At 42.2% G+C, this 26,392-nt stretch overlaps 1 protein-coding gene across 1 annotated transcript in view; it reads right to left on the bottom strand.

Annotated features, from left to right (window-relative positions):
- The window catches only part of LOC111232193 (metalloprotease TIKI2-like), a 64,813-nt gene that overhangs the window by 3,880 nt on the left and 34,541 nt on the right, over window positions 1–26,392 (bottom strand). The window contains exons 3-4 of the mRNA XM_022759593.1: window positions 21,738–21,884; window positions 16,187–16,361 (exon numbers count right to left, since the gene is read on the bottom strand). Of these exons, the coding sequence (XP_022615314.1) occupies window positions 16,187–16,361; window positions 21,738–21,884 (322 nt within the window). The remainder of the gene's footprint in view (window positions 1–16,186; window positions 16,362–21,737; window positions 21,885–26,392) is intronic.

Raw genomic sequence — 26,392 nt, 5'->3', positions numbered from 1 at the left:
CGAGACAAAGGTCATGACGGATGTAAGAGAAGCACGAGCGAGCTGAAACAAGTTTTTGCTGGGCTCAGGCTTTGTCTTTTTGAGCAGTTACAATCCGGATTGCGTTTCATAGAAAAATATTTTTTATGTGAAAATGAGCAACTTAATCTTCCCTGCAGTCTTTTTAGGTAGAGGTGTGGCTCTGGGGACGGCAATAGTCTAAACTGAGATATCGCAACAACCAAGCCATGAAATTTTATTCAGACGTTCACGATTCCCACGGGATGAATCCCAATGACTTTTGGTGATCCTTTGACTTTTCCTCTATCGCCACCATGTGGTTGACTTATGTGGTTTTTAGTGGAATTTGGTTCATTGGTGGTGGCTTAACATATTTATCTTTCTGTTTTCATCATCCTCATACAAAAAAACATACATCTCTTAACACTTTCATGCTCACAACATACTTTACATACTCACGAGGCGTGATGGAACCCCAGATAGACTCCAAATAGTCTCTGTTTCTATTTCTTTGGACGTATGATCTTCAACACTGGAAATGCTGAAGACTGAGAGGGTATTTTTCCCCCCAAGGAGTGGGGATACTTATAGATTGTGGCAGTGACAGGAGAAAGAATGAGGATTGTGGAGGATCTGTAAAATAAGGGACTGTTCACATGCAAGTTCACTCTTCATCTACTGGAGTCACTTGTTGCTCTGTAATGACTCCATATTGTGGGCACTCAACCTCCCGCCCGCCCTCCACCCCTCTCTTCCTTTCCTTCACCTTGTATATGATTCCTTCAGTCTAACATCAAACATGTGGGCCGCAGCACCACACTGATGAAAGCTGTTTTTTTTTTTTTATTTCTCCCATCAGCCGATAATCCTGCGCGTCACTCAACCCAGCAATAAGCTGTAATGTACCCTGACATCACGTCCTAACAGAAGAATTCATATTTGTGCTCACACATATACACAAACCTGCACATGCAAAAATTTGCACACACATACACACAGAGGAATTCAAACACTCACACACCTCAGCTCTCTCCTGCAGTTTATTAACAACACGTTGACAATATTCGAGCCTCTTGCTTGCTTTTTGTCAGGGCCCTCTGCTCCTACTCAGCCCCCCCCCCCCCCCCCCCCGCCAATTTTATCATTATAATGTTCCTGATCATTCCTGAAAGTCAAAGAAAAAGGCACGCGGTGTTACACTTTCTTGGCAGCCGAGTTCAAAGGCAGCGCTGGGATAGGCTGCGGAGTGAGAGGAGGCTTCTAACAACAGTGTCGGCAAGATCAGATGGGATTACACAGAGGGGAGAGTGTGAGGTTTTGACTGGGTGAAGGTGGGTGTAAGTATTTGTGTGTGTGTGTGTGTGTGTGTGTGTGTTGTTTTTCTATATTTACACAGACTAAATATCCTCACAAGAGCAGAAGTGAAGACATATTCCTTATCCTTGTTTCCTTAAGAGCTTTTCCAGGGTTATGGTACTTAACTGAAACATTAGATAATACAAGAAACCAAAGTTTTTTATCTTTATCTTCTCCATGCAACAAAAGGAAAAGGGTTCAAATGAGATCCCTTTTAATGTGAAAAATATTGCTCTAATAAATGCTCTTTGGATGGCACTGCCGGTCAGTCAGTCAGTCAGTCAGTCAGTCCACCACCTTGCTTGAGAGTTAAATATTTCTACAGTTGTTAGACAGATTGCCAGGATATTTGGTACAGACATTCATGGCAGCACTGAAAACTTCACGTGCCATCATCAATTTAAAATTGATTTTTTTTTTTTTTTCTGCGAAAGCGTTTTTTTTTTTACTGCTGAATACAGACCAAAAAGTCGCACTACACAAATGCCTGCATAATTCTTCCTCTCTCCCCTGTCTCTCTTACATTCTTCTCTCTTTCTTTCATCCCTTTCTCTCTAGCAGAGACGCTGGGGCCAAAGTCAGCTCATGCAGCGACTGCATGCTGACAGATTCAACCACCCTCATATCTGTGTCAAGCAGCTATTTCATTAATTTCTAGGGGGCCTGGGGCAGAGAAGAACATCTCCTGTGTGTCTGCCGGGTGTGAGGTCAAGCTGACTGTTTGATGTGCTGACTTGATTTCCTCTGCTCTGCTGTCATGACTAACACACACAGACAGAGCAGCATGTGTGTGTGTGTGTGTGCGTGTTTGTTTGTTTGTATGATGAAATTGCAGTTTTCCCTCAGCGCCAGCAGACGACCACATGGTTTTCATTTCTGAGACACACCTGCTGTAAATTTGACGTTCTCCAAACGTTCAATCTGCTGAGTATTCCTTTCAGTACAAACTCCACTTGTTGTTTCCAGGATCCTGTAAACATGCACCCACTCTTTAAACAACCTACTGTACTTTAGTCTGCAACACAAGGCTAAAAATGCCACGAATATCCTGCAGACAAACATGCACTTTTGCACATGTGCACGCTCATTCTGTCATTCTCACGATGAAAACCGCCCCTTCTTAAACTTTGGTAACTTTTCTGTTTGAACTTAAATTGCGGGATTGCATGGTTCTCCATGACTTGGCCCAATTTGTCAAACAAACAAAGATGTTTTTTCTGAGGTTCCCAAAATCTGGTATTTTGGAAAAAAGTTTAATCACTAGCTTTTCATCTGACAACAGTGGCGTGTGTATTGTTTAGTTCTGTGTATTTTTGTGGTTCATCCCTGTGTGTGGGTGAGTGATTGAGTACAGAGGTAATAGCTCTTTCCATACGGATGATTGTGTGTGTGTGTGTGTGTGTGTGTGTGTGTGTGTGTGTGTGTGTGTGTGTGTGTGTGTGTGCGAGGCTGGGCTAGTGTGTTTGTTTGTGGAGTATCCAGACAGTAAACAGTGTGGTGCTTCTGAAGCAGAGAGCAGGCCCAACAAACAGCTCCATTAACCAAGATGTAATGAGAGGTCAGCTGACTCCTAAACGCTCCCCTGCTGCATGTAGCGCACGTAGGCTGGCCGCACTGGTGCCACACTGTAAAACATGCTGCTGCTGTGTGTAAAAGTCTTAGTTATAGTTACTTACAGAAGTTATCTGTGACCTTTTTTTGTACAAAAAAAAGTCTCTTAAAAGCTGTTATATTTTCTCATATAATCGTCAGATGTTAAGGTTTATCTAAAATGAATATAAGAGGAATAATGGGTGTCATCATGAGCAAAGAAAAATATGATGGCGTGTCCAAATGCCATACTGCATACTAACAGAATGTACTATACTCTACTTTTCTCTTTCCTACTAAAAGACCGCAGTAGAAAAAGGACACCATGACTTTGGAATGCCACTGCCAATTAAGCTTAATATAGAGGGAGCAAAGTGTTATTGCAAAGATTTAATACTTATTGTTTCTTTTCCAAAGTCTTCTTAGAGCTATATCACCACCATCTGCAAATTGTTTTGATGTTTTGCAGCTGTGAGCAGCTCCTCTTTTTCCACGATTAACGTTTTTTATGGTTATGTTGTGGCACTGAGAGCTCTTGGTTAAGGGTTAGGGAAAGATCATGGTCTTGGTTAAATACTGAAATAAATAAAGACTGTTTACTTAGTTATTGACGTTTATTTAAGAGAGTGTGTTGCCTAAACCTAACCACGTGCTGGACTCAGGACGCTAAACCCGATCTCCTGTGTTTAAGCCCTGCTCTGTGTGTTCACCACCCCCAACCTCAACAACCTCCTCACATCTTCATCACCTCCACCCCTTGATAAAACATGCCACTTCCTATTGAACATAATCCAGGCAGCCATTACGTTTTCCTTAATATATATTTGGCAAATATGTATGTCATTTCAAGGAGATAGGGTTGATTGCACAGTGTGCTTGAACCGTGCACTCAAATTTCAAGCATTTTTAAGTATGCGAACTGACTTTTCTGAGTGTATTTAATCATTATCTTCCAGTGTGAACTACATACTCAAACCCTGCTTATAGTTAATTTGTAGAATTGTACTGGAGGACAGCTTCAATCTTCATAATCATTTATATCACAGTGTTTAATCTACCAAATGATCTGTGTCTCAGGCTAAAACAGAAGCAACCTTACTTGTGGTCTTGTGGCTTCAAACCACATAAAATCACCCAACAATGTTTTTTCTTTTCTTCTTGCCAGTCTGCTGTCATCAGTATAATAAAGCAGATATGCCTTCAACATTTTCTTTCCTTTTACAAAAAACAAACAAAAAGAAGTGAAATAATAATGATGTGGGAGCAACCGGGACTTTCTGCAGTGTGTATACTACCTTACAGGGTGTTTCCCTCCTTGACTCCAGAGAGCAGAGTTAATGACCCAGTTACTCTCCGTTTAATAACCTTTCCATCCCTGATTTCCACTTACAGTAGCTACTTTATGTACTCCACTTCTCCCTCTGTCTGTCATTGTTTACCGTTTACTCACCTCTTGTCTCCAGACTATCTCTTATCTTTCCAGACTTACCACAGCCATGTCCTCTCATACCATCTTTGGTTGTCTGAGTGTCACTGTGTTTCTGTATTCCACTCTCTCTTTGTTTGGTCTTTAGTCTGTCAATTTTTCCTCTCTTCGCTCTCTGCGAAAGTTTGTGTGTGAACGCACTTGTGTGTGTTGCAAAAAAAAGAGGTGTTGCAGCATGTCTCCCCGGTTGCCACCCACGCTTGACTCGGGCCATGTCAGCACCTCTTCTCTCACGCCGAGCCTTGGCCTGTGCTCCTTCTTCTATCTCTCTGCCTCCCTTTCCCTCTATCCTTCGCAGGCTTCAGTCTCCTCGCCCCTCCCTTTCTGTCTCCTTTGTCTATACATCCATCCCTCTTTCCTTTCCGTTCTACATCCCTCTGGACAACTTTCAAAATGCAAAGAGAAGCTAGTGGTGGAGCAGGAAGAGAGAGGGAAATGGAAACCCAGTTAGCAGTCTAGCACGGGAGATTCATCCAAAATGGAAAAAGAGCACACAGGAAGAAAATTTTGTTATTTTTCAGTTTTTGTACAAACAAATGTGTTTGCAATTACATAGTGTAAACAATGGATTAACTGATATGCACTAGTGGTTTAAAAAAAAAATCCCACATGGCTTGCAAGCAGACCACCTCATATGAAAATTGCACAAACACTAAAAAAGATCGAGGGAATATAAGAGGGAGGAGAGAATATAAAGACAATTTAATGGTAGTGAATACAAAGTGGGAGGGAGACAAAAAAAGGATAGACAGACACTGAGTGCGGATTGAGGGAGGGACTGGAGATGGAGAAAGAGAGGGAGGATAGAGGGAGAGCGTGACCGGAGGGCGAGGAGGATTGCATTGACGTACACCCTCCACCCAGCCGGAATGCGTGCTGCGCACTGTTGCTACATCATGGTCCAAACAAACACAAGCTGTTGCCTCCGAGCCATTCGAACAACAGATGAAAGAGAGATCCGAGGATGAGGGAAAACAGAGAAAGACAGAGGACACGGTGATGAGAAAGAAACCTGGTGAAGAGAGAGAGGAAAAATGAAAATCTAACCCACTACTTTATAGTTGTCAAGGGCGTGTTCCTCTTTAGATTTGTTTTTGAAACGTGTTCCAGTCTGAGTGTGCACGCAGACTGAGATGATGGGGGGAAAATTTTCCTCATCACCATGTGTGTGACTAAGCATGTAGGTGTCAAATGGGTGACAAATTAAAGGAAAACCTAACATGTAAGGTGTTGGACCACCATGAGCCATTAGCACCGCTTCAGCACTCATTTGCATTGATTCATCGAGTCTATGAACTCAACTCTTGAGTGATGAACATCATTCTTCCAAAAGATATTCCCTCATCTGATGTTTTGATGATGGTGGTTGAAAACGCTGGCTTACATGTTGGTCCAAAGTCTCCCACAGTTGTTGACTTTACCATATTTGTCTTTTTAGTTTAAGAAAAAAAAAAAAAAAAAACAAGGATAAAAGTGTACAGTATAGATTAAACAGTGTGTTTGTGTGCTCTAACGCAAGCTGCAACAGTGCAAAGCTAACTATCTTAATACATACAGCAGTAACTTAGCATTTTTTCAAAAGGCGGGGGGCGTGTTTTTAGCTAAACACATTGTTTTGTGGGGTCACAGGTTACATTGAGAAAAAAAACTGTTCAGGACTGAAATATTCGCCCTATGGGATGTTACTTTATCAGAGTATAGAGTAACCGTCCTTCCCTTTACATTTTCAACTTTTTTCAGTGAAGATGCTGACTACCATCCTGGTACTTGCAGCTTTAGCCTCAGGCCATGTGTAGCCATATATTTAAAACATTATTTATAAAATGAGGTCATCAGGTCGATCAGTCGGAGACGCAGTTTTCAACCTGTACAGGCGTTAGCATCAGCTTATGCTAGCATGCTGCAGCTGATAAAATTTGCTATTGACGATCATTTTTTTTAAGCCAACAGAATCCGCGGTAGTTAGATGGAAATAAGAAGCCTGCTGTGTGAACCTCTGTGTGAACTTGGAGACCCTCTGATTTGAAAATAACTGTGAATGTTGAGTGATATTTGCTATACCGTAAACGGTGTACAGTTTGTCTCGTGAGAAAGCTTAACGGACCTAGCAACTGTAAGTGGGATGGCGCTTATAGCGTCCAGTCATTTGGGTTGAGATCTGGTGACTATAAATGCCATAATCTATTATTCACATATTTTTCATACTCATCAAACCGTTCACTGACCCCTCAGGCCTTTCTGCATTTGTTATGATTTAATTCATTTATTAAGGTTTTTCTTTAAATTTGCCTTCTGCTAATGTGCCAACCAGTGTGTGTTGTCTGCCGTTAAGTGCCATGTGTAATTGTATGTGTTTTATAGGGGAAAGTGTCTCTCTGACTTATCCTGCGAAGCACTACTACTCTTTCCTCCTTCACAACACATGAGTAATGCAGCAAAGATTTTAATAAGCCCAGCATCCCCGCGCCTTGCTGTGCATTTCCATTTACAGTTTTACAGTACCGGGATCCCTCTATAAATCGCACAGCAGCCTTTGGATTAACAGAGCGAAGCCAGAGAAACAACTACCCATGGCGGTTCAGAAATAGTTGAACCACTGCCTTGAAAACACTTTCACTTGATGTGTAAAAAAAAAAAAAAAAAAGGCAGGATGGTAAATTCCTGCTCTCAGCCCAGCTCTGGGTTTGTAGAAAGGGAATAATGGCAATCTGGCATCCCCACCCCACACACACACACACACATCTCTCACTCATTCCTCATCTCTATTATGACTTCACTTCCTATGCATGCGTTACGACGTCTGTCTGTCTCCCTGCACCACACTGAGGTGTTATGAGTGACAGCTGTTGACGGGGCTGTTCGCGTCCAGGCTCTGGTTGACGTTCTGGTCAAATACAGAGATCAAGAGAGTTGGGGGGGTTGGGGTGATGTGGGGGGGGATCATATCCAGAGGCCGACTGCTGCATGCGGTGGGCCTGACACTGGTCCATGTCAGAAAGGCTGGAGGGAGGGCTCAGTGGTTTCAGCGTTAGAAGCTTTAAAGTGATTCCCCACGTTTAAATATTTAGACTGTGTGAGCTTGCTGAGGCAGTCTGTTAAGCTCTCCTGGTGGGCAGAAAGAAAGTGAAGAAAGCAGGTGAGGTGAGGGAAAAAACACAGAGGCACTAAGAGGGAAAGAGAAAGTAGTGGTGGAGGAGGAATACAAAGGCTCAAAGAAATAAAGACAGGAAGGGAGGTGAGCTGAGCCTACAGTGAAGCTAACAACATTAAGTGAAAATTGCCCCCATTGTGTGTTTTTATTCCAGTCAGCTGTGGTCTGTGTCGTCTCTCCCTGCCGGGGACAAGAGGAGTATAGGGAGCAGCTGGTCATCTAGTGGAGAAAGACTCCTTTCTTATGGACACACACACACACACGCATGATGGAAGAAGCCATGGTATCCTCACTGAGCTCTGTCTCATGGGGGTCTTTATCGTTCTCATCTCATCCTTGCATCCTCAGTTCACTTCCTCTCCTCCACCCTTCAGTTAAAGTCGCAGTCGAGAAGAAGGCACATTGAGATTTCCTTTTGGGCGCATGTGTCAGTGTGGTGGTGTGTATGTGTGTTGCTGGCGTACATGACACAGACATGCTGCCCAACAGGCATGAGCTCAGGTACACCATGTGAATGTGCATGCAGCCTACAGTATGTGTGTGTGTGTGTGTGTGTGTGTGTGTGTGTGTGTGTGTGTGTGTGTGTGTGTGTGCGTGTGCGTGTGCGTGTGTGCATATTCTGGAGTGTGTGTCCATGTCTGGCAGAAACCAGTGTTTCACAGCAGGCGTTTCTCAGGGCCCTGAAGCCAGCTGGTTTTCATTCTTGTCATTTAATCAGGACATGATTTACACCTGGGACAACAGGTGAATGCAATTAACCAGCGAGCAGGAAAACCAGCGTTGCTATGGGTCCCAAGAAGTGAACCTTTGTATTATTGTATTCTTTAGTCCACATACTTTCTGTCGTGTGCATGTCGGCCAATTTTAAAGCTCAAAAGATCAAAGCGAGCAAGACTGAAGCATCCATGTGTTTATGAAATGTAGCATTAAGCTTATTGGCTCTAAATAAGCTATGAGATGTTCTTTCACTTCCTAATGAAGTGTGTAATCTTTGAACAAGCTAATGAGCTGTACTGATTTAATTAGAGCAAAGAACCCAACCAGTTAAGCTAAGAGTTACCATAAGACGATTTCCACGAAACTCAAAAAGTTACATTCCTGAACATTTAGAAGACGACATAACCTTACATGGGTATCACACTGGTGCTAATTCTGTTGCTACAGTAGTTGAAAAGTATGTGAAGAAATACCCCAAGTCAGTTTTGCTCATAAGATGCAGAAACAAACTTATTTTGCTTTTTTGTATTTTTTAAATAGTTTTACAAATAGTGAGAGTATATATAAAACAGATGACTCTGCCATTTTAAAAGAATATTTATAGTTATTAGTTAGAAGAGAATGTCATGTACAGTAGAACCAGTAGAATTATTGCTGTCAATACACTATTACATGGCACAATTAGAAAGAAAGAAAGACTTTGGGTTTCGGGTGCTTTACAAATTTGTTAAATGCGATGTGAATTTGCTTTACAGTACAGTCTATATGTGATTTGGGTGTACAGTATACAGTGTACACTATGTGCATTAGGCATCAAAACTAAATGTTTCTTTGCATGACATTTAATGAAGCTATAATGTTTGGCCTAACTTTCCTTTTTCAATTTTTCAAATACTTGTACACAATGAAACATAGTCTTGTTCTGTGATAGTGCAACCTGCTAAAAAATAATTTGTTTTAAAGTAAACAAAAAATTGTCAAGATAATTTTTGCATAATTGTTCTACACAAAACTATATAGGCAGATATACTGACGTTGCAGTGCACTGGAAGAACTTTTTAAAAGGCAAAAACATGTAGAAATACACATTTGTATGTTGGATGAAACTTTTACAACATAGTTACTAAATTAAGCAATTAAATGCATGTGTGAGTGGACCAAAGAACTAAATGCTATGCGGTGACACACATACTATCACCCTGCAGCAGACAACACTGGCTTCTAGGCCAATCCGCGCTCCTGTTAAAAATAAATTTAAATGTGTGCTAAGCCAAAACTGTCAGTTGGAAAGCATCTCTCTATCACTCCCTCTCTATCTGTCTTCTCTGCCGAGCAGAGGACAACACATGGTGCACACACGGTATCTCCTTGATTTCATAAAATGTTTCTACTCTGTATGTGTGAAGGGGAAGACGGCATGAAGCAGAAGAGACACAGCTAGACAGAAGGGAGGGATGGCGTCAGTTTAATAAAGGCGAGACAGCACCAGATGGAGAGGACAGATAGAGCGTAGCATCTTAAAACAAACCGACTGGCAAGCAAGACAGGTAGAAAGAGTGGAAGTAGAGCTAAAGGCAGACTGGACTGCAGGCGGGCAGGGACAGACAGACAGACAGGCAGACAGACAGACAGGCAGGCAGGCAGGAAAAGGACAGATGGACAGAAAAGAGCTGAGAAAAGCAGATATGCACTAAAAGAAGAGCCACAGAGACAAAGTGACATGCGCGCCAGGCAGGCTCTCTCCCTCAGTCATCACTTCAACACCACAACACCACAAACGACTGCAAAACACATGGTCCCGCTCTGCCTGCACAATGGGCCATTATGGGCCTGCGCAGCAGCACATACGCACAAAAATCAGCTTTCAGCAAAGAGATCCGAAGTGGCTCAGACTTCAAAACAAACAATAGTACAAGTGTATTTCTGACAGTAACTACTCTTTTTGGCGATAAATATCTCTACGGATCATATGACTTTGTGTCGCAAACATACACAAACACACGTGCGAGTGTGTATGTGTGCGAAGTGGTGTCTAGGCCGTGGCAGCGTCAGGAAATTCCATGGGATGTTTTCAATAAGAGCAGGCAGCGGCTGCCAGAGAACTGGCAAATGAAAACCTGCTGAAGCACACCACAGAGCTCCAACAACACACTGCCTACCCTCGCAGCACTGCCCCACTCTTCAGCACAAATGATAACCCTGTGTGTAAAAATGACTACGTTAATTTGTTTGTGTGTGTTTGGGGGGGAGAGAGAGAGAGAGCGACAGAGAATATTATGGTGAGAGAGTGATGGGAAAAAAAAGTACATTGAGTATTGCATCTGTTTACAATAGCAACAGAACAAGTGTCCAATGTGTGTACAAAGTGCCTGCCAGCATGTTTTTCCCTTTACTGCTATCATCTGGTGTTGCTGTGTCATTCTGTCCAAGGGGAAATTGTGATGCGTTCACTTGGCCTCGTGAGGAACGCTACGTCATGCTACAGTGGGTGTCTCTGATTGGTCTCCATTACATAATACTTAGTAGTAATAGTGAACAGCAGTTACCACAGTGGCATTCAGGAACAGGATGAGAGACTGTGAGGAGACAGAGAGGAAAGAGGGGGGAAAAGCTGAGTAGAAATTTTTTGATATACTGTATGTTCACTTAGTGACACAGTGTTACTCACTTCAGCCAAAAAGAAATGGTTTGACATTTTCCCCTTGTTTCCGGTCTTTCCACTGCCCTAGCTTACTGGCTGTAGCTTCATATTTAACAGGCAGACGTGAGCAGTATAGATCTTCTCGTCAATCTCTTAGTAAGAAAATGAATGAGCTTATGTCAAACTGTAAATTTAAAGCTGGTTTAATTTTTTCTTTGTCTTTTCTCTTGGTGTAGGATGAAACGAGCTGACAGACATAACCCTATCACCTTGTAAATTTGTAACATGTAACAAATACATCCAGCAGACAGAGAAACATTTATTATTAACCTAACAAATGTCAGTGATATTTGATATTCAGTCTCCTTTTAGTTCCAGCTCCTAGGAAGAATATCTGTGCTTTTAGCTGCTAACTTTCCTCACAAGCTAATCGCTACCTTTGTCTTTCATTTGTTGCTAAGCCGGTAGCATACACTGTGTTTTTCAATTTTCGAGAGCTGCTTTTGCAAGAAGAAATTGCCGCTTGGAAAAAGTGACAAGAGCAGTGAGACTGAACCTTGAATTAAATTTTCTGGGCCTCAAAGTATAAACCTAAATATGGAACTACTACTGAATCGTAAAAGTACAGTAATACAAGCTCAGTGCATAAGAATTCAGCCATTCAGAATACATTCTGAATTACTGACTGAAATATGACTGTTGACTGAGTTGCTGCTGTAGACCATCGATATCATAAAATCTTGGCTCAACAGCAGGCTCCAGTGAGAGGGTAATACTGCTCAGTCAGTCTCTTTTATACTGCCTGTAGTAATTCAATTATACCTGCTGGAGCTCTTTTTACCTCTGTAATTTGTATTAATAACCTGTTGGTGAAAGTGAAGAAAATAACTCTGTTACAGCACGTGTGTGTGCATGCAGATGTTTGCAGGATGGAGGAAAAGGGGGCCGAGAAAAAGACAAAGAAACTGCTTTAACAAGGACAAAAGCATACATTTTGCACATAAAAGTACTTATGCTACAGGAAGGTGTAGGTGTACACTGAGAGGAAAGGGGGAGGCTGGGAAGTAAGGTGCTGAGCTGAGCCGAGATGGATTTCCTGCCTGAACCACTTTATACACACGTCGTATAGTTTAATTACCCTGTGAAAAAAATTCCTGGATCAGACTACGACATCGGTAACTCTAGAGGGCCTTGACCTGAGTGCTGCCCCTGCTCTTTCCCGACAGTCCTGTTTTCCTTCGACGCTCTGGACAAGGCTCAGACTGGAAGTGAGGGGTCCAAGGCAAAGGCAGCTAGAGGGGCCATTAATATTTATCTGTTGCATGGAAGAAATGCAACCTGATAAACACAAAAACAGCCACTTGACACAGACATAAAAAGGCACACAAACTGAGGGGTTATAGTAACAGAGAGTTCGTGAGCCTGTCAGACACGGTGCCAGGGCCCAAAACCTCTCAAGTCCAACGTTATGATTATTCCATTTTACTATTCACGTGAATAAGCCATATACCATGAGCCCATGTGCCTGCAGTTACACACGTCATGTTAATGTGATTTTTGAGATCTGACCATAAAGATTGGATTTTATGTGATCACATTATTAAACGCCCACATTTGGTCTGAAAATGGCTGTAATACATCTCCCCAGGTTGTATTTATTTTAAAATATGTCTGGATAATCTGAACCCTCACACCTCCAGTCCTTTTTATTTCTCTTCATTACTCAAAATATGCATTGTGGTCAGATTGTAATCACACTATGAGCAGTACTGAATCAGCCTGCTCGATTCCAGAGCTACTCCCAGAAAATCTTCAAGAGCAATGTGAGCACAGTCAGATTTCTGGGAGTCCAGGCCGTCACTTAATACATCCTGGCATCACTGGATGATAAAATTTCATGGCTGGTTACGGCCAATGGGAAACTGGGACCAGCAGGGACAGTTACAGGACCGTAAAGACATGAGTCAGCGTCCCAAAGACAGAATAAGAGAGGAGCTTTGTGATTGCAGCGTAGGAGAGACTTTATTAAGCCTGATTTATTAAGCCTTTTTGCGTATTGTTTTTAGTAAATCTGCATCTAGAGACATGCATGGCATTTATCAAACAGACACAACAGCCTGGAGTTTGTCATCTGAAGTGCATTCCTTAATGTGTATGACTTTACAGGAGTTATTGAAAGTAATGGAAGGGGACATGACAAGTGTGGTAGACAGATGTTATGTTGGATTTACTATCACTATAAAAATAGAGTAGGCATAAACCTGTTCTAAGGAACGGTTGTGGTGAAAAAGTTAGTAGTTCAAAATCTGTATTGATACAGATCTGCAATTAATTAGTTACAAGTTATAACTGTGTGGCTATTAAATTTGAACTTTGAATTTATTGTGCAGATACCACACTATGACGATAGTTTCAATGACTTTCTCTTTAATTTTCTTGGAAGTATGTGTAATGACTTCCACTGAACTACTTTTACAAATCTCTAAAAGTAAACATTATTTGATCAGTAATATTCTGTAATAGTTTAATGCAGGCTTAGTAGTTTTAAAATTCCCTCAAGATACTGTAATTAATGAGTATTTCTATTTTAACTTCACTAGTTTTTGATTTCTTTCTCGAGCTTCAAAGTTCTCCTTGTATGAACCGAGAAGGCAGCCCCGGTAACTACGTGCGTAATTAGCTGCTGCTGTAGTAAATCAGACACTAATTACATGCAGATTGTGAGCGTAAAGTCGAATGAACATGCAGCACGAATTTCCCCTTCTCCTTCAAGTGCATAAATGTGGCCCTCATCGACTGCTATATCTGCTCTGCCTTCCCCAGGCCTTTACTGAGACTTCTGTGTTTACTGTATGTGTGTGATTCAACGTGTTTGTTTATCTAGTTATAAAGTATGCTCATACATGTGCACAAGTTCTCTATGCATGTTTAAGTATGAATCCAAGTATATGCATATGTGTGTGTGTGCATGTGTTTATGCACGTAGCAGGCTATAACTGTAATGGTTCTTATCACTTCACACCAGCTGTCAGCTCTCTCTCACACAACGCTGCAGCCTGTAGGTGACCTGACACACATGTTCACCTCCCCGTCTATCCAGGCCAGGTTGGACACACGGGGGGAAGCTAACACACAGCTGCTTTACTGAAGGGCAAACATTTTAAAGCAGGCCAACCTGGAAAACCCGAGGCTGCATGAGAGCGGATTTTAATGGTAAAATGTGCCTGTCTTATTAGGCTAAACAAGTCCCTGCTGGTTCACTTAAGTGACACAAATTCACAAGACGATGTAATAAGCAGTGAAGGATGACAAATGTCAGTTTAATGTATATGGGCTTTGAACACTGTTGCATACCATCATATCACTATCTATTCCAAGTAAAACTTTGTTGTTAGGAGCTGTTGGTAGTCTGTGTAATGTAAGCTGGCAAAGTCTGAGACTCAGCCACATACACAGTCACATGTTTATCCACAGGATTTCTTGGCTGCACACCCATCCTTTTTCTCAACACTGCCATTCCACACATTCAAACAGTCACTGTATACATATTCACATTCAGGATCTGCCCAGTAAAACCTATCTACGTTCGCAAGGGAATTTAGACACACAGGTCTCAGCAGTGTTAAGAGAAATGTATTCGCTTTCTTTCGCTGTCTTCATCCAGCAGGATTCAGTTATTTAATCATGTAACTCACAAGTTCAATTTAATGTTTACTGCCCTCTGTGCTTTTGTTTGAACCTCTCATACCCCAGTAAAGTACTGCATCAAAGCTTTAACTTGGCCTTCATATACAAATTATACATATGCTGTCCTGCAAATGATCAAATATAACACAAGGCAATAATAATGTTAACACCTCTTAAATATAGTACTAGATATTTTCGACAAAAGCACAAAAAATAGCCTCTTCGTCAATCTTATTGTTTTAGAAAAAAATGGTGATCTCATATCATCCCTTATTCAGCTTGTAATAGGAAACATGGCTGTTTTTTTTTTTTTTTCACCGCCTCGCTCGCCTCCATTCCAACTCCTCAATGCCTTTTTTAGCTGAAGGAGTTGGACTGGGTTTGTTGGCTTTCTGAGCGTTCCCATTATTTTCATTGTTTCATAAACACAGCGTGTAATAGGAGAAGAACGTGTCATCAGCACTTCTTTCTTCGTCTATGTACACCTCAGTGAAACATCCATGTTTTTTTTGTTTCTTTTTTTTAAGTATCATTGCACAAATCCATACCTCCATAACAGTCGTAGTACATATGCTAACTTCAAATGCTCAGACACACACATGGAAGCTGGCTGGTGCAACAGTGGCCTTGTCCAAACAGCACAAAGAGCAGAGGGAGCGAAAAATGCTCAGAGGAAGGAACCAGGCATTCAGCATTAATCATACACTGTGGCACACACACTTGCATGCGCTCTCTCTCTCTCACTCTCTCTCTCACACACAAACACACACACGCGCACCCTGGAGGCGGTACCACCCATTTTCAGATGCTCAAACACAGACACACAGTCGTACAGTAAACAGACGCACAGACACCCAACCACCACCTGTTTTTGTGGGCAAACACACTTACATGTGTGCGTATGTCGATGTACACACACACACACTTCCCTCAGGACACACTACACCATTCAGGAAACATTAGCAGCATTAGCCAGGAATGCTAATTGAAACAAACAGCTCATGGTTTCTTCATTTCTGAGGTGGGAGTTGGCTGTAATTGAGACTTCTGTGTGTGTGTGTGTGTGTGTGTGTGTGTGTGTGTGTGTGTGTGTGTGTGTGTGTGTGTGTGTGTGTGTGTGTGTGTGTGTCTGTGCAACACAGTTTTGTTCATGCCAGAGATCTGGGAACCATTGTACACGATCATTGTCCTGCTTTTTCTCCAGTTTTGCTTTCAAACACAAAAGAGAGCAAATTATTCACCATAAACACGTATTAGCGCTGACAGAATCAGTTTTCCAGACCAAAGCAAACCTGATCTCTCTTTCACTTCACAATTACATGCAAACACTCACTCTCAGCTCCAATCAGGATATGTTTGGAAGACCTCATTTAATGCAAAATAGAGATTCAGGCTAGAATTGCTGCTCTGATGGCTTCTCATGTTGCTTGGCCTGGAGTTAGAGAGAAATCCCCTAACCAGCAGGTCAAAGGTCAGCTAATGTAGCCTTTCAAAGTGTCCCAGGGCGAGAAATTGAACCAGTTCCTACACATCCATCATGTATTTCAGAGTCCCTTACCTGCACCAAAAGCAAAAAAATACGTCTGGTTAGGATTTCGCTGCAGCAGAGCAGACACTCGGCGAGCCATTCGCTCGTTGCGTTTGTAGATGAGCTCCTGGCGGAAGTAGCTGTCAATCTGCTGGGCCGTCATCCGGTCGTGAGCTGGCAGAGAGCTGTTGATGAAGTGAGGCAGCTGAGAGAAGGAGAAAGATGGAGAGAAAATTATAATTTAAAAACCTTTATGGTGAAAATCCATAGCAGAATAAAGGTAGAGTCATCATTTTAAGTGAACATCGAACACAGAAAGAAAGAAAGAGAAAGTGTTAAAAAAGGGAGATGGAAAGAAAGAAAGAAAGAATGGAGATGGAAAGAAAGGAGAGGATGGAATGAGGGTGTTGGTGGCAAACTGGTATGTGAGTGTGCCCGTGTGAGTGTGAGACCTGGCAACCAAGGGTGTTTGTGATGTGACAGCTTGACAGAAAATGGCTCAACAGGCTGGTTTGTAAATGAGGAAGCATCAATGAATGGGGGATAGAGAGGGAGGAGAAAAGTGTCAACACCATGTGTGTGTGTGTGTGTGTGTGTGTGAGTATGCAGGCTGTTCTTGCACTTTGTCATGTGTGAGTGTGTGTGCGTGTGCGCGCTGACAAGTTAGTATATGTGAAGGCAAGTATATGTGTGCACGTGCAAGTACAGTATATCCATGAGTGTGAGTGTGTGAATGTGTGTTTAATTGCTGTGTGATTTATTAAGAGCCTGACAGTGCAGAGACAGGCCACACTGGCTCTGTTCCACTCTTGGCTGAATCACTGGATTCAACAGGCTGTTAATCTGCGAGGATGAGCGGGGATCGGCGGTGGGCTAGCGGGGGTTTGGCACCGGGGTCTTAGCTGTCCAATTCAGAAACACAACTAAGCATACACACTTCTGTCTCTATTTCTCTGTCCTCAGCTGTTTCACTTCTTCCCAGGGTATCACTGTACCTATATTTGACTTTTCTGGCTCTTTCTCTTGATATACACCCAGTCAAAAGCTTTAGAATAGCCCCATTTTTACAGTTTTTATTGAAATTTAAGCAGTTCAAGTCCAGTGAATAACCTTAAATGGTACAAACGTAAGAAGTAAACTGCCCAAGAAAACAGGCTTTTTTCAGGAATTCAGAAATTGGTTAACGCACAGCTTTCCTGCAGCTATGGAGGTAAACGAAGCCCTGAAAGTTAATGCAGATGACTTACAAACTGTGTTACTACACCCTCTGATGCATGATTAGAACAATACTGTACTACAGGAAGTAGTACTGTATATTGATATCAGAATGGTGAGAAAAAGTTTTGACGGGTGGTGTATTAAATATGCAATAAAATATGAATTATAGAAGATGGGTAAAATCCCAGTACACCAGCGTGCGACCATTTCACCCATTCCCCCCCTGTGGTGCCGAAATTCTTTTCCTTGTGTTGTAATTCCTATGTTGTGCTTTTTTTCTTATTATAAAGTTATAATCCATTAACCCTTTTTGGCTAATTACCATGGAATAATAAGATCATTAAAAACTTATTACAGCCAGGGGGGTTTTTTTGCCACCGCTTACTTCCTGAAAATCAGCATATATAGCACACACAAAAGTCTAATACTAACACCACAATCACATTTATTTCATCAAATCTCCTCCAACATATGAAATCCATATTTCCTTTCCCTAAAACCACATAATTCCAAGCTCTTGATGTGAGCTGATGTTAAATCTTTGGGATTTGTAAAAGCTCGATATTATGCACAAAGAGTTTCAGAGGGAATTGGCGCACCAGCTACAAGGAGGGTGCTTCACTGCCTTTCACGCTCTGCATTTTTCATCACTGAAACTGAGCCATTAATATTTCTGTAGGATCTCTGCCTCTGTCCCTGACTTCTGTTGCCTTCTTCCACACAAGAGTTCACGGCAAACCTGAGCGTACCCAGCTTTCACTGACTGTACCACATGTGAACAAGCTGCTGCTCTCCAGCATCCCAGCATCCATCTGAAATCTATATCTGACACATCTTCTCTCACTCACTCTGCTGCTCTCTCAGTCTGTTTCATATAATAGCCGAAAGGTTCTAATTCACACTTACACTGGATATTTATTCGATTCGTTTGTGATGTGCGTTAAAAGGGGGACTCCACAGATTTTGCACATCAAAGTGTGATTACTCTTGGGGAGTACTACTGCATATATAAAAACAGTTCTAAAGCCGTTTGTGCATGAAATCTGGTAAATTGCCTCGTGTGATGTCAGCTAAGGTAGCATCGGGGCTGAAGACTGCAAGTTCGAAATGAAACAAATCTGGAGATGTGGAGTTAGAAGGAAGTAAGTGTACCAGACCTCTGTAGCCGGCTCTTCATCTCTGCTTAGAGCAGGCAGCTCAAGGATACATTAGCTGCAACTAGCAAAAGTTGCATTGTGGGTAATGTAGGCACCATGTTTTGACAAGGAAGAGGAATTTGCCCCCCCCCCCCAAAAAAAAAATCTCTGGTTCTGCTGCATCGGTTTTGACCCTTTTTTTTTTATTATTTTTTAAAAAAATTTTTAGCTCCCTTGGGAGTTGGACAGTGTTACAGGAGTGCTCAGTTACACATTCACAATAACTGTATGTGCAATAACATAAGGATGCTTTCAATTACAGTTCATTTTTATTCACATTTGGCAGGTTGGTGGTTGTTAATGTCAAGATCTGATCAAATCCAAATGCTTTGTATGACATAAGCCAACATTATTCACTTGTCTGCTCCGCCGCACAGTAACTGAGAGCCGCATTCACACAGATATCTGTCGCCTGAAGCCTTGTATTGTCTGTGTTTTTTCAGGGTGAATGACCCAGGTTCATCCAGAGTGACAGAACTTTCATCCTGAATGTGAGTGAATAAGTTGAAAGAGTGAGAGAGGTGGGGAAGGAGCGCTTCATCATCGCTCTGATGAGTGAGGATAGCGTGAGTGTGTCATGACGAGAGACAAAAGTGTTCGGTCGGAGCGGGGTCAAAGTGGGAGTGGAGCGGTAAATGCAGATAAGTTATCACAGGAAAGGCCATTAGCTGCTCTCTATCCCAACCTATGCAGGAAATGTAGAGTGACAGCAAGCTATTTCCTTCCTTCCTCACTACTGGTACCGCTCTGCTCTCACTTTCTCAGTCAGTCTGTCCTGCCAGCAATTTTCTCTTCTTTTCGTTTTCTTGCTCTTTGATTTGGCTGTTTGAAGTTCTTTTTTTTCCTCTTATGTTCTCCTTTCTTATACTTCCCTTTCTTTTCTTTCCCATTTAATTATTTCCTTTATATTTAGTTTAGTTTTGTTTTCCTTTCTATTTTTTTTCTATTGTCTTTTCTTCACATTTTCTCTTCAGTCTCTTTTTGTTTTCTATTTCTATTTTTTTTCTTCTACCCACCTTTCCTTTCCTTTCCTTTCCTTTCCTTTCCTTTCCTTTCCTTTCCTTTCCTTTCCCTCCTCTTAGCATCAAACCATAGAAGCACCAAGGATTTACCACATGATATGAGGAATAATTGAGTGAACATAGTCAATTCATGTGCACAGAAAAGAATAATACAGTATTTACTCTGATTTTAAATCTTTCTGTATTTAACTTTCCTTAAATGTTTTTTTTTTTCTTTATCTACTTCTTTTTTTTTTTAACTGCCTTTAGCTTCCTTCTTCTCTATCTACATAGTTTCTTCTGTGTCTCACTTTGACTTTGTGTCCCTGATGGATTTGGGACCAGTTGAGTGTTGAAGTGCATCTACCCGCCTTGCACCGTTCTGCTGGGCCGCTCTGGGGCCCATCATTTCTAATATGATGAAGATTGAGCTGGGAGAGCATCAGGGGTGTTGGAGGCCTCTTCTGGATTAGGTCCTATCTATCAAAAACCACCTGCTCTTTTACAGCCCTGAAGGTTCACTCTCTCACACTCTCTCTCTCTCACTCACACACACACACACAAACCTGCTATAGATCACCAGGCTACAGGAGCAGGCGTCAGAGTCGGGCGTCTGATTGCTCTAGCATGTGCTGGGGAATGTTAATACATGTTATTATGACATGAGGAGCGGGGGCGAACTGGTATGATTTAAAGCGTTCATGCAGGAGACAACTGTAGCCGTGACTGCAGGTGAAACTGTGGCTAACAAGCTCTTCGTGGCCCCTGGAGAGCAAGAGCTGGATAGACACAGAAGGAGAGAGAGAAAGACGGAAAAAAAGGGGAAATATGTCAAGGCCACGATGAGTTGTCTGACCTGAACTTTTGTGCGTACGCTTTTCTTACTGTGTGTGTCTTTGGTGTGGATGATGTGGAATCTCTGCAGCTGAGCGGTGAGTTGAGGTTACATGGTGTGTTAGGTTTAATGGGACTTAAGGATCAGCGAGGGAGGTTGACACAGCATAATTGACTTATGAAGAGGGCTTTTCAAGTAATTCTGAATTCAAGAGTGGAGAGTGGAGTGAGAGCTACTGCATGTGGTGTCTATACCACATGCGTGTCTGCGTGTGTGAGTGTTTGTACTATATATTGAATGGCCTTTCAACAGTTTGCAGAGCTGGGTGTGAAGACGGGTGACCAGGCCATCACTGAAGGAGCACAGGCTATGTTAGGAAACACAAAGTTGGAGGAGGTCAGATGGTGTATTTACAGCTGAGTCCAGAGCTATTAAAGTGTCAGACTATCAAGTAACTTGAGGTTGAGAGGGATTAATATGGCAATGTGCAGTTTTGTGGAAGTGATGTGCAAGCCGAAAAGTTTGAGGTGACGATAGTGTAATGGCAGAAAAGTGGGTATGAAGTGGTTGCCAACTCAAATCGAGGGTCTGACAGACTTGGGTTTTTGAACACCGTTACAGATGTTTTTGGACTGAAGTAGTTGTTACTTTGTAGCCATTATTTTGTGTGAGTATTGTACTGTGTTGGAAACTTGACCATTCTTTTGTTCCTGAAAACAAAACTAAATGAGAAAAAAATTGCTCCCAGTCCCATAATTTTATTCTTTGCAAACTGAAAAAGCATCAAAAACAACATTTTCCTTGTGACAGGCTAAAACTCTCAGAATGCGGTTAGCCCTGAAAAATGATAAATATATATGAGAAAATGTAATTTTATATTGCACCGAGAGATTTCCTGATTTCTCCATGATATATATATTTTTTATCAATGCGTCAGGTCCGGTCACAGAATCACAGCAGACTATAAGTTGGACTGAAGTATTTGTGTGAACATTGTTTTATGAATGAAAGCCAACCTCAACCCATTCATGGTCACACTGTTCAGCTTTCCCACGTGTGTTTTCTAGGTAGCGTTTTACTCTCTGTATTGCAAGGAGGGGCTGAGCGAATCAATCTGCTGTGTACAGTTCTGCAATGAAATAAGATTTTACCCATTTACAATAGTAAAAAAGAAAAGAAAATCGATATGTGGTGGTCAATGTTGATATTGTGGCAGGATGCTACATATAAATAAGCTCAGAACTGTCTCAGCTGATGGAAGGGTGAATAGATAATGAATACATTTTTCATTTTTTCATTTTGGGATGTAAAATCTAAGGGAGGAGACCAACCTGTGAGGTGTCATGGTTGAAGATAATGGAGCTGAGATCACCACAGTTGTAGTGTGTAATGAGGTCCTCGGTGGTGTAGGAGCCCTGCAGGCTGCCTGCTCGAACGCCCTCATGCTGCAGCAGTGTCTGGTTCAAAGCAAACAGCACCTGCAGGGAGAGAGAGAAGACAGGAGAGGTGCTGTTAGATTCTGCATCCACAAACTAAGTTTTCTCTGCTGTGTGCTTGAGAGGATTTTGCTATGGGGGGGGTTGTGCCCCCTTAAAAATATAATGTGACCTTAATATACAATGAAGGCGTTATGCTGAGTGTCAGAGAAATATAAGTTCTTCCACAGCATTTTCAATTCTTTCAGGATATTTTCATACACTTTCCATACAGGCTGACTACAGGTAAAAGCAGACCACAAAAGACATGGCAACACTCCACTGACTTTCCTCGAGGAACGAGGGAGAGAACAGGGGAGGAAGGAGAGGGAGGTAAAGAGAGAGAGAGTGAAAGAGAGAGAGAGAGAGACGCTTTCAAAATAACCCTCCTTTCTCTTTCACTGGGACCAGGGTGTCGTAAATTTACGGCGCCCATTAAAATCAAAAGTAAACCCTCTTTAGAGGGAATTTATAGTGTGCAGCCGCCAGCCAGCCCAACGACTCCACAGCTGTCCTAGACACCAGGGGTTAACCTCCCAGCTCCCGCCCTCTACAATCCCACGCCACCTCTGACTGGCCTAGAAACTGGGACCAAGTTGTCAATCACTATTAAGCTCTCTTACAGGAACCAGAGGTGTGTTTGAAGAGGAAAATGTGTGTGTGTGTGTGTGTGTGTGTGTGTGTGGGTGTGTGTGTGTGTGTGTGTGTGTGTGTGTGTGTACATTTTTTTTCTCTCTTTCTTTGTGTGGAACTACAGCAGATTTCACACAGGTCTACATTGCACCCAGTAAGACAGTTTCAGTTTACTTGATTAGAACAAGTGACTCAGCTCATCATATCTTCAAACCACACCGATCCATGCCTATGATCCCAATTACCAAGAAACCTGACTAGAGCTTCGGAAAATACTGCAGGGAGAACGTCAGCATCCTGGCCCACATGATTTGTGGAGCAGCTTAAGGCCGATACAGCTGCACAACTGATTGAGGCCGATGTCTGGGTCGTAATTCACGCAATTAAGTTATGTTTTCGCAATCATAAATGCCCATATCGTGCATATTGAATGCTTCAACTCCAGGTAACCCCTACGCTGGGATAATCACAACCAAGCTCTAAGCTCAACCTCGTGACTCTCCCTCTCTCTCTCCCTCTCTCTGAGGTCATTATGTTTGCTAACCAGTCTTGTGAGCTCTCTAGCTTTAGTGTGTGTTTTTTTTCATAATGCAAAGTGACAACTGATGAGCTAACGGCATATATAACTCTCTCATTATCCCTCTTTCTTGTCTGTATTTTTCTCTTCCTGTGCTTTTTCTCCACTTTCACTCCAAGACTCTCCATCCTCGTCTCATCTCTCTGCCAGCTCCGGATCCATGGCCCTTCCTCCCACTGTACAACCAAGAACTGAGGCTGATCTTATTTATTCTCTTTGACATGTTTCATCCAGTATATGTTTCTGCTCTGCTCAGCGCCGGGCTGTCGCCCTGCCAGAGGCGCATAATCCAGGAATAGGTCTTGAACAAACCTGTGACCAGTTCAGTCCTAAAAAAATATGACTTTTCTCAGCTCATATCTCAGCACCAGACTTCCCAAATCCAGAAGCCCCCCTACTGGTTCACTAATGACACTATACCTCATTTCAGTTTCTATTTCCATCTCACATGAGATTCTTTTATTGCTCTAAACTCCAGGTAATGTGGAGGTGTGATGCCAGGCCCAGAGAGGCTAATACCTGCTACTTCTGCTTCTGCAGATGCTGATTCTGCGCCAGTAAGTTCCCACCACCTCAAGTCCTTGACCCATAGATTTCTTTGCCACATTTTGAGGGTTTTTCCAAGAAAAACACCAGAGCACGCCCTGGGCAGAGTCGGGGTCCAGAGCTGGCAGAGCACACACACCTGCCAGGCTTTTTGTGATGCAGCCAGCTTCAGTAGTTTCCGTTAACATGGCAAACTGCACCAGACAGGACAGAAGGGAGAGTGAGTGCATTCGAGGATGTAGGGTAAGAAGCGTGTGTGTGTGTGTGTGTGTGTGTGTGTGTGTGTGTGTGTGTGTGTGTGTGTGTGTGTGTGTGTGTGTGGTTGGTTGGTTATGTTGTTAAGGGAGTTGTTATTTCAATATTGTCCGTCTCCCGGGGAAAGAACATCTCTGCAGCTGTAACCATGGCGCCTGAGTTTGTGCTGGGCTGAATGAGTGCGCATGTCAATCACTGCGGGAGAGGCAAAGGGGGAGAAAGAGGGAGAGAGAGGAAAAATGCAAACATTCCCTGTGTTTGTATGGTTGTGTGTGTGTGGGTGTGGGTGTGTGTTTGTGTGTGTGTGTGCGCGTGTGTGCGTGCGCTTGCAATTATATGCATAAATGTAAAATGTGTGTGTGTGTGTGCGCATGTGTTGACTGACTGAGTGGGTGTTCTCATGCTGAAGTGGTCCACTCACTTTGACAGACTCTGTTCACCACATAGTTAACTACTGTAGGTCTCTCCTCTCTTTTTTTTTTTCTTGTCTTCTCTAATACGTGCGTGAGAAACTCCCATTTTAATTAAATAAAAGCTTTATAAGAACAAAAGCTGGAAGGAGCAGAGCACACGGATGGTCTTGGATCCTGCAAACTGAGCGCAGCACTCCAAAAATTCATTAGCGAGTGTTGGAAAGAAAACAGAAAGCCGGGGCCGGGCGGGAGAGGGAACAGCATAAAAAACATTTTAAAAAATCAGAGAGACCTTTTATGTTTCAGAGTGTAAATGTCATTTATCAACATGTGTGTGCGTTGCAGCAATTGACCTTGAAGTGCATTAAGTCCTGGCTGTTAGCTAGCAGCAGCGTTAGCTTGTTTGAAGGTTTTACGGGTCTGAAGCATGTAATGAGTAGGTGCCGATGACAAGGTGCTGGAACTCAGAGAGCTCGCTCTTGTCGACTACATCACTCCCCTATTATTCCTCCTTAGCTCTGAATCGGAGAATGTGAGTGATGGATCGAGCGAAAGGGCTTTCAGGCTGTGATACAACAGGAGGAAGTGTCAAACTGTGGAGGCCAAACATTGAACTCTGGCAAAGAGGAGAAAATCTAATACACAGAATTACTATTTACCTGACAGATTTGAGTCTGTAAAAGAAATCGAAAGACAGCACACATCATCAACACCACCAGTTAATGCACAGATCAAGAAAAACGAAACACTGACACACGCCTGTCCTGTCTGTTTCAATCCCTTCACTCCCTCATGTCCACCCTAATAAAAATAATTTTCATTACTGACTTCTTCTACCTCAGCTGTGGTGAAACAATGAGACACTATTCCCCTTTTCCAAAAAGTGAATAAAGAAAGAACAAAGGAAGGGAGGAGTAATGGTATGAGGAAGGCGCAGAGAACAAAAAGCAGAGAGAGCTGAGAGTGTGAAAGAATGGTATAAGACAAATAAAGCCTTGTTCTCCAGGAGAGCAGCATGTGTTGCACAGATGGAGGTGATTCTTCTGTTTTTGTTTGGTGGAGAGTTTGGGTTTGGTGTATGGGCACAGGCCTGGCATGGGAAATGAGTGGGTATAACCAGGCAGGTGAAGGAAACCCTGGTGGAGCCTGCCAGCGTCAGTTTTCTTCCTTCACACATTTCCCTCTTTTCCCTGCTCTACATCATTTCTCTCAGTTTGTCTGTCCATGTATTTTCCTATGTTTGGAAACTGCGGAAAGTGGCTACGATGGCTTCAGTTTAATGTTTCATCATCTCATTTCTTATCATCACATTGGCTGCCACAGGAAATGAGCCTGATTGCTTTTCTGCACTATTTGCCAACCTTTTTGGTTTGTGACGGGGTCCATTTGTGCAATCCCTCATTTTCCCCTCTGAAAGTGTAAAGTTAAAACGATCCAATATCTCACATATTGGAAAAGTCAGTAAAAATAACAGATAAATGTTAGAAGCAGATTTCTTTTTTTCTCCTTCTTATTCTGTCTTATCTCAGTCCTGGCTCCCAGGTTGAAAACCACAACTTTACTGCACACAAGTTAGTTTTTTTTTTACTGCTAAGGAGGCTGAATTTCTCATAGTTTATAACAATATGGGACAAGTAAAGTGCTATTATTTGGTTTTATCCTTGTTCTTTCTCTTCTAAACAAGCACATATGCAACCGAGAGAGGAGGGATATGCTCCAACATTATCATTGTGACAGAAAGGAACACGGTTTATAGGGAGTGTGGTCTTAATTTAAAACAAAAAAAAGAGTAAAGATTAAATAAAATCCATCAATTACTGAAAACATGGTGCTGTGTTTATGGTGTTCACAGCAAGACCTATTAAAAATTAAAAAGTACAGCATTGAACATTGAAATTCAATAACACTGTTGGACTTATGATGGACAGTTTTAGAAAAAAAAAAAGTTTTCAAACCGAAGCAGAAGAACTGGGGGTTTCATGATACACTGGTGTTGACAATAACCGAAATGAAATATTGATATTGTGTTAATAATACACATATAATAATATCGTGATGGCAGATCAGTTCATCTGGTTACCTATATA

Source organism: Seriola dumerili, unplaced genomic scaffold (assembly GCF_002260705.1).
Source record: "Seriola dumerili isolate Sdu_G_001 unplaced genomic scaffold, Sdu_1.0 BDQW01000322.1, whole genome shotgun sequence".
Classification (NCBI taxonomy): Eukaryota; Metazoa; Chordata; class Actinopteri; order Carangiformes; family Carangidae; genus Seriola; species Seriola dumerili.
The sequence above is the reverse complement of the archived record's forward strand: the minus strand, read 5'-3'. Positions and strand labels throughout refer to the sequence as shown.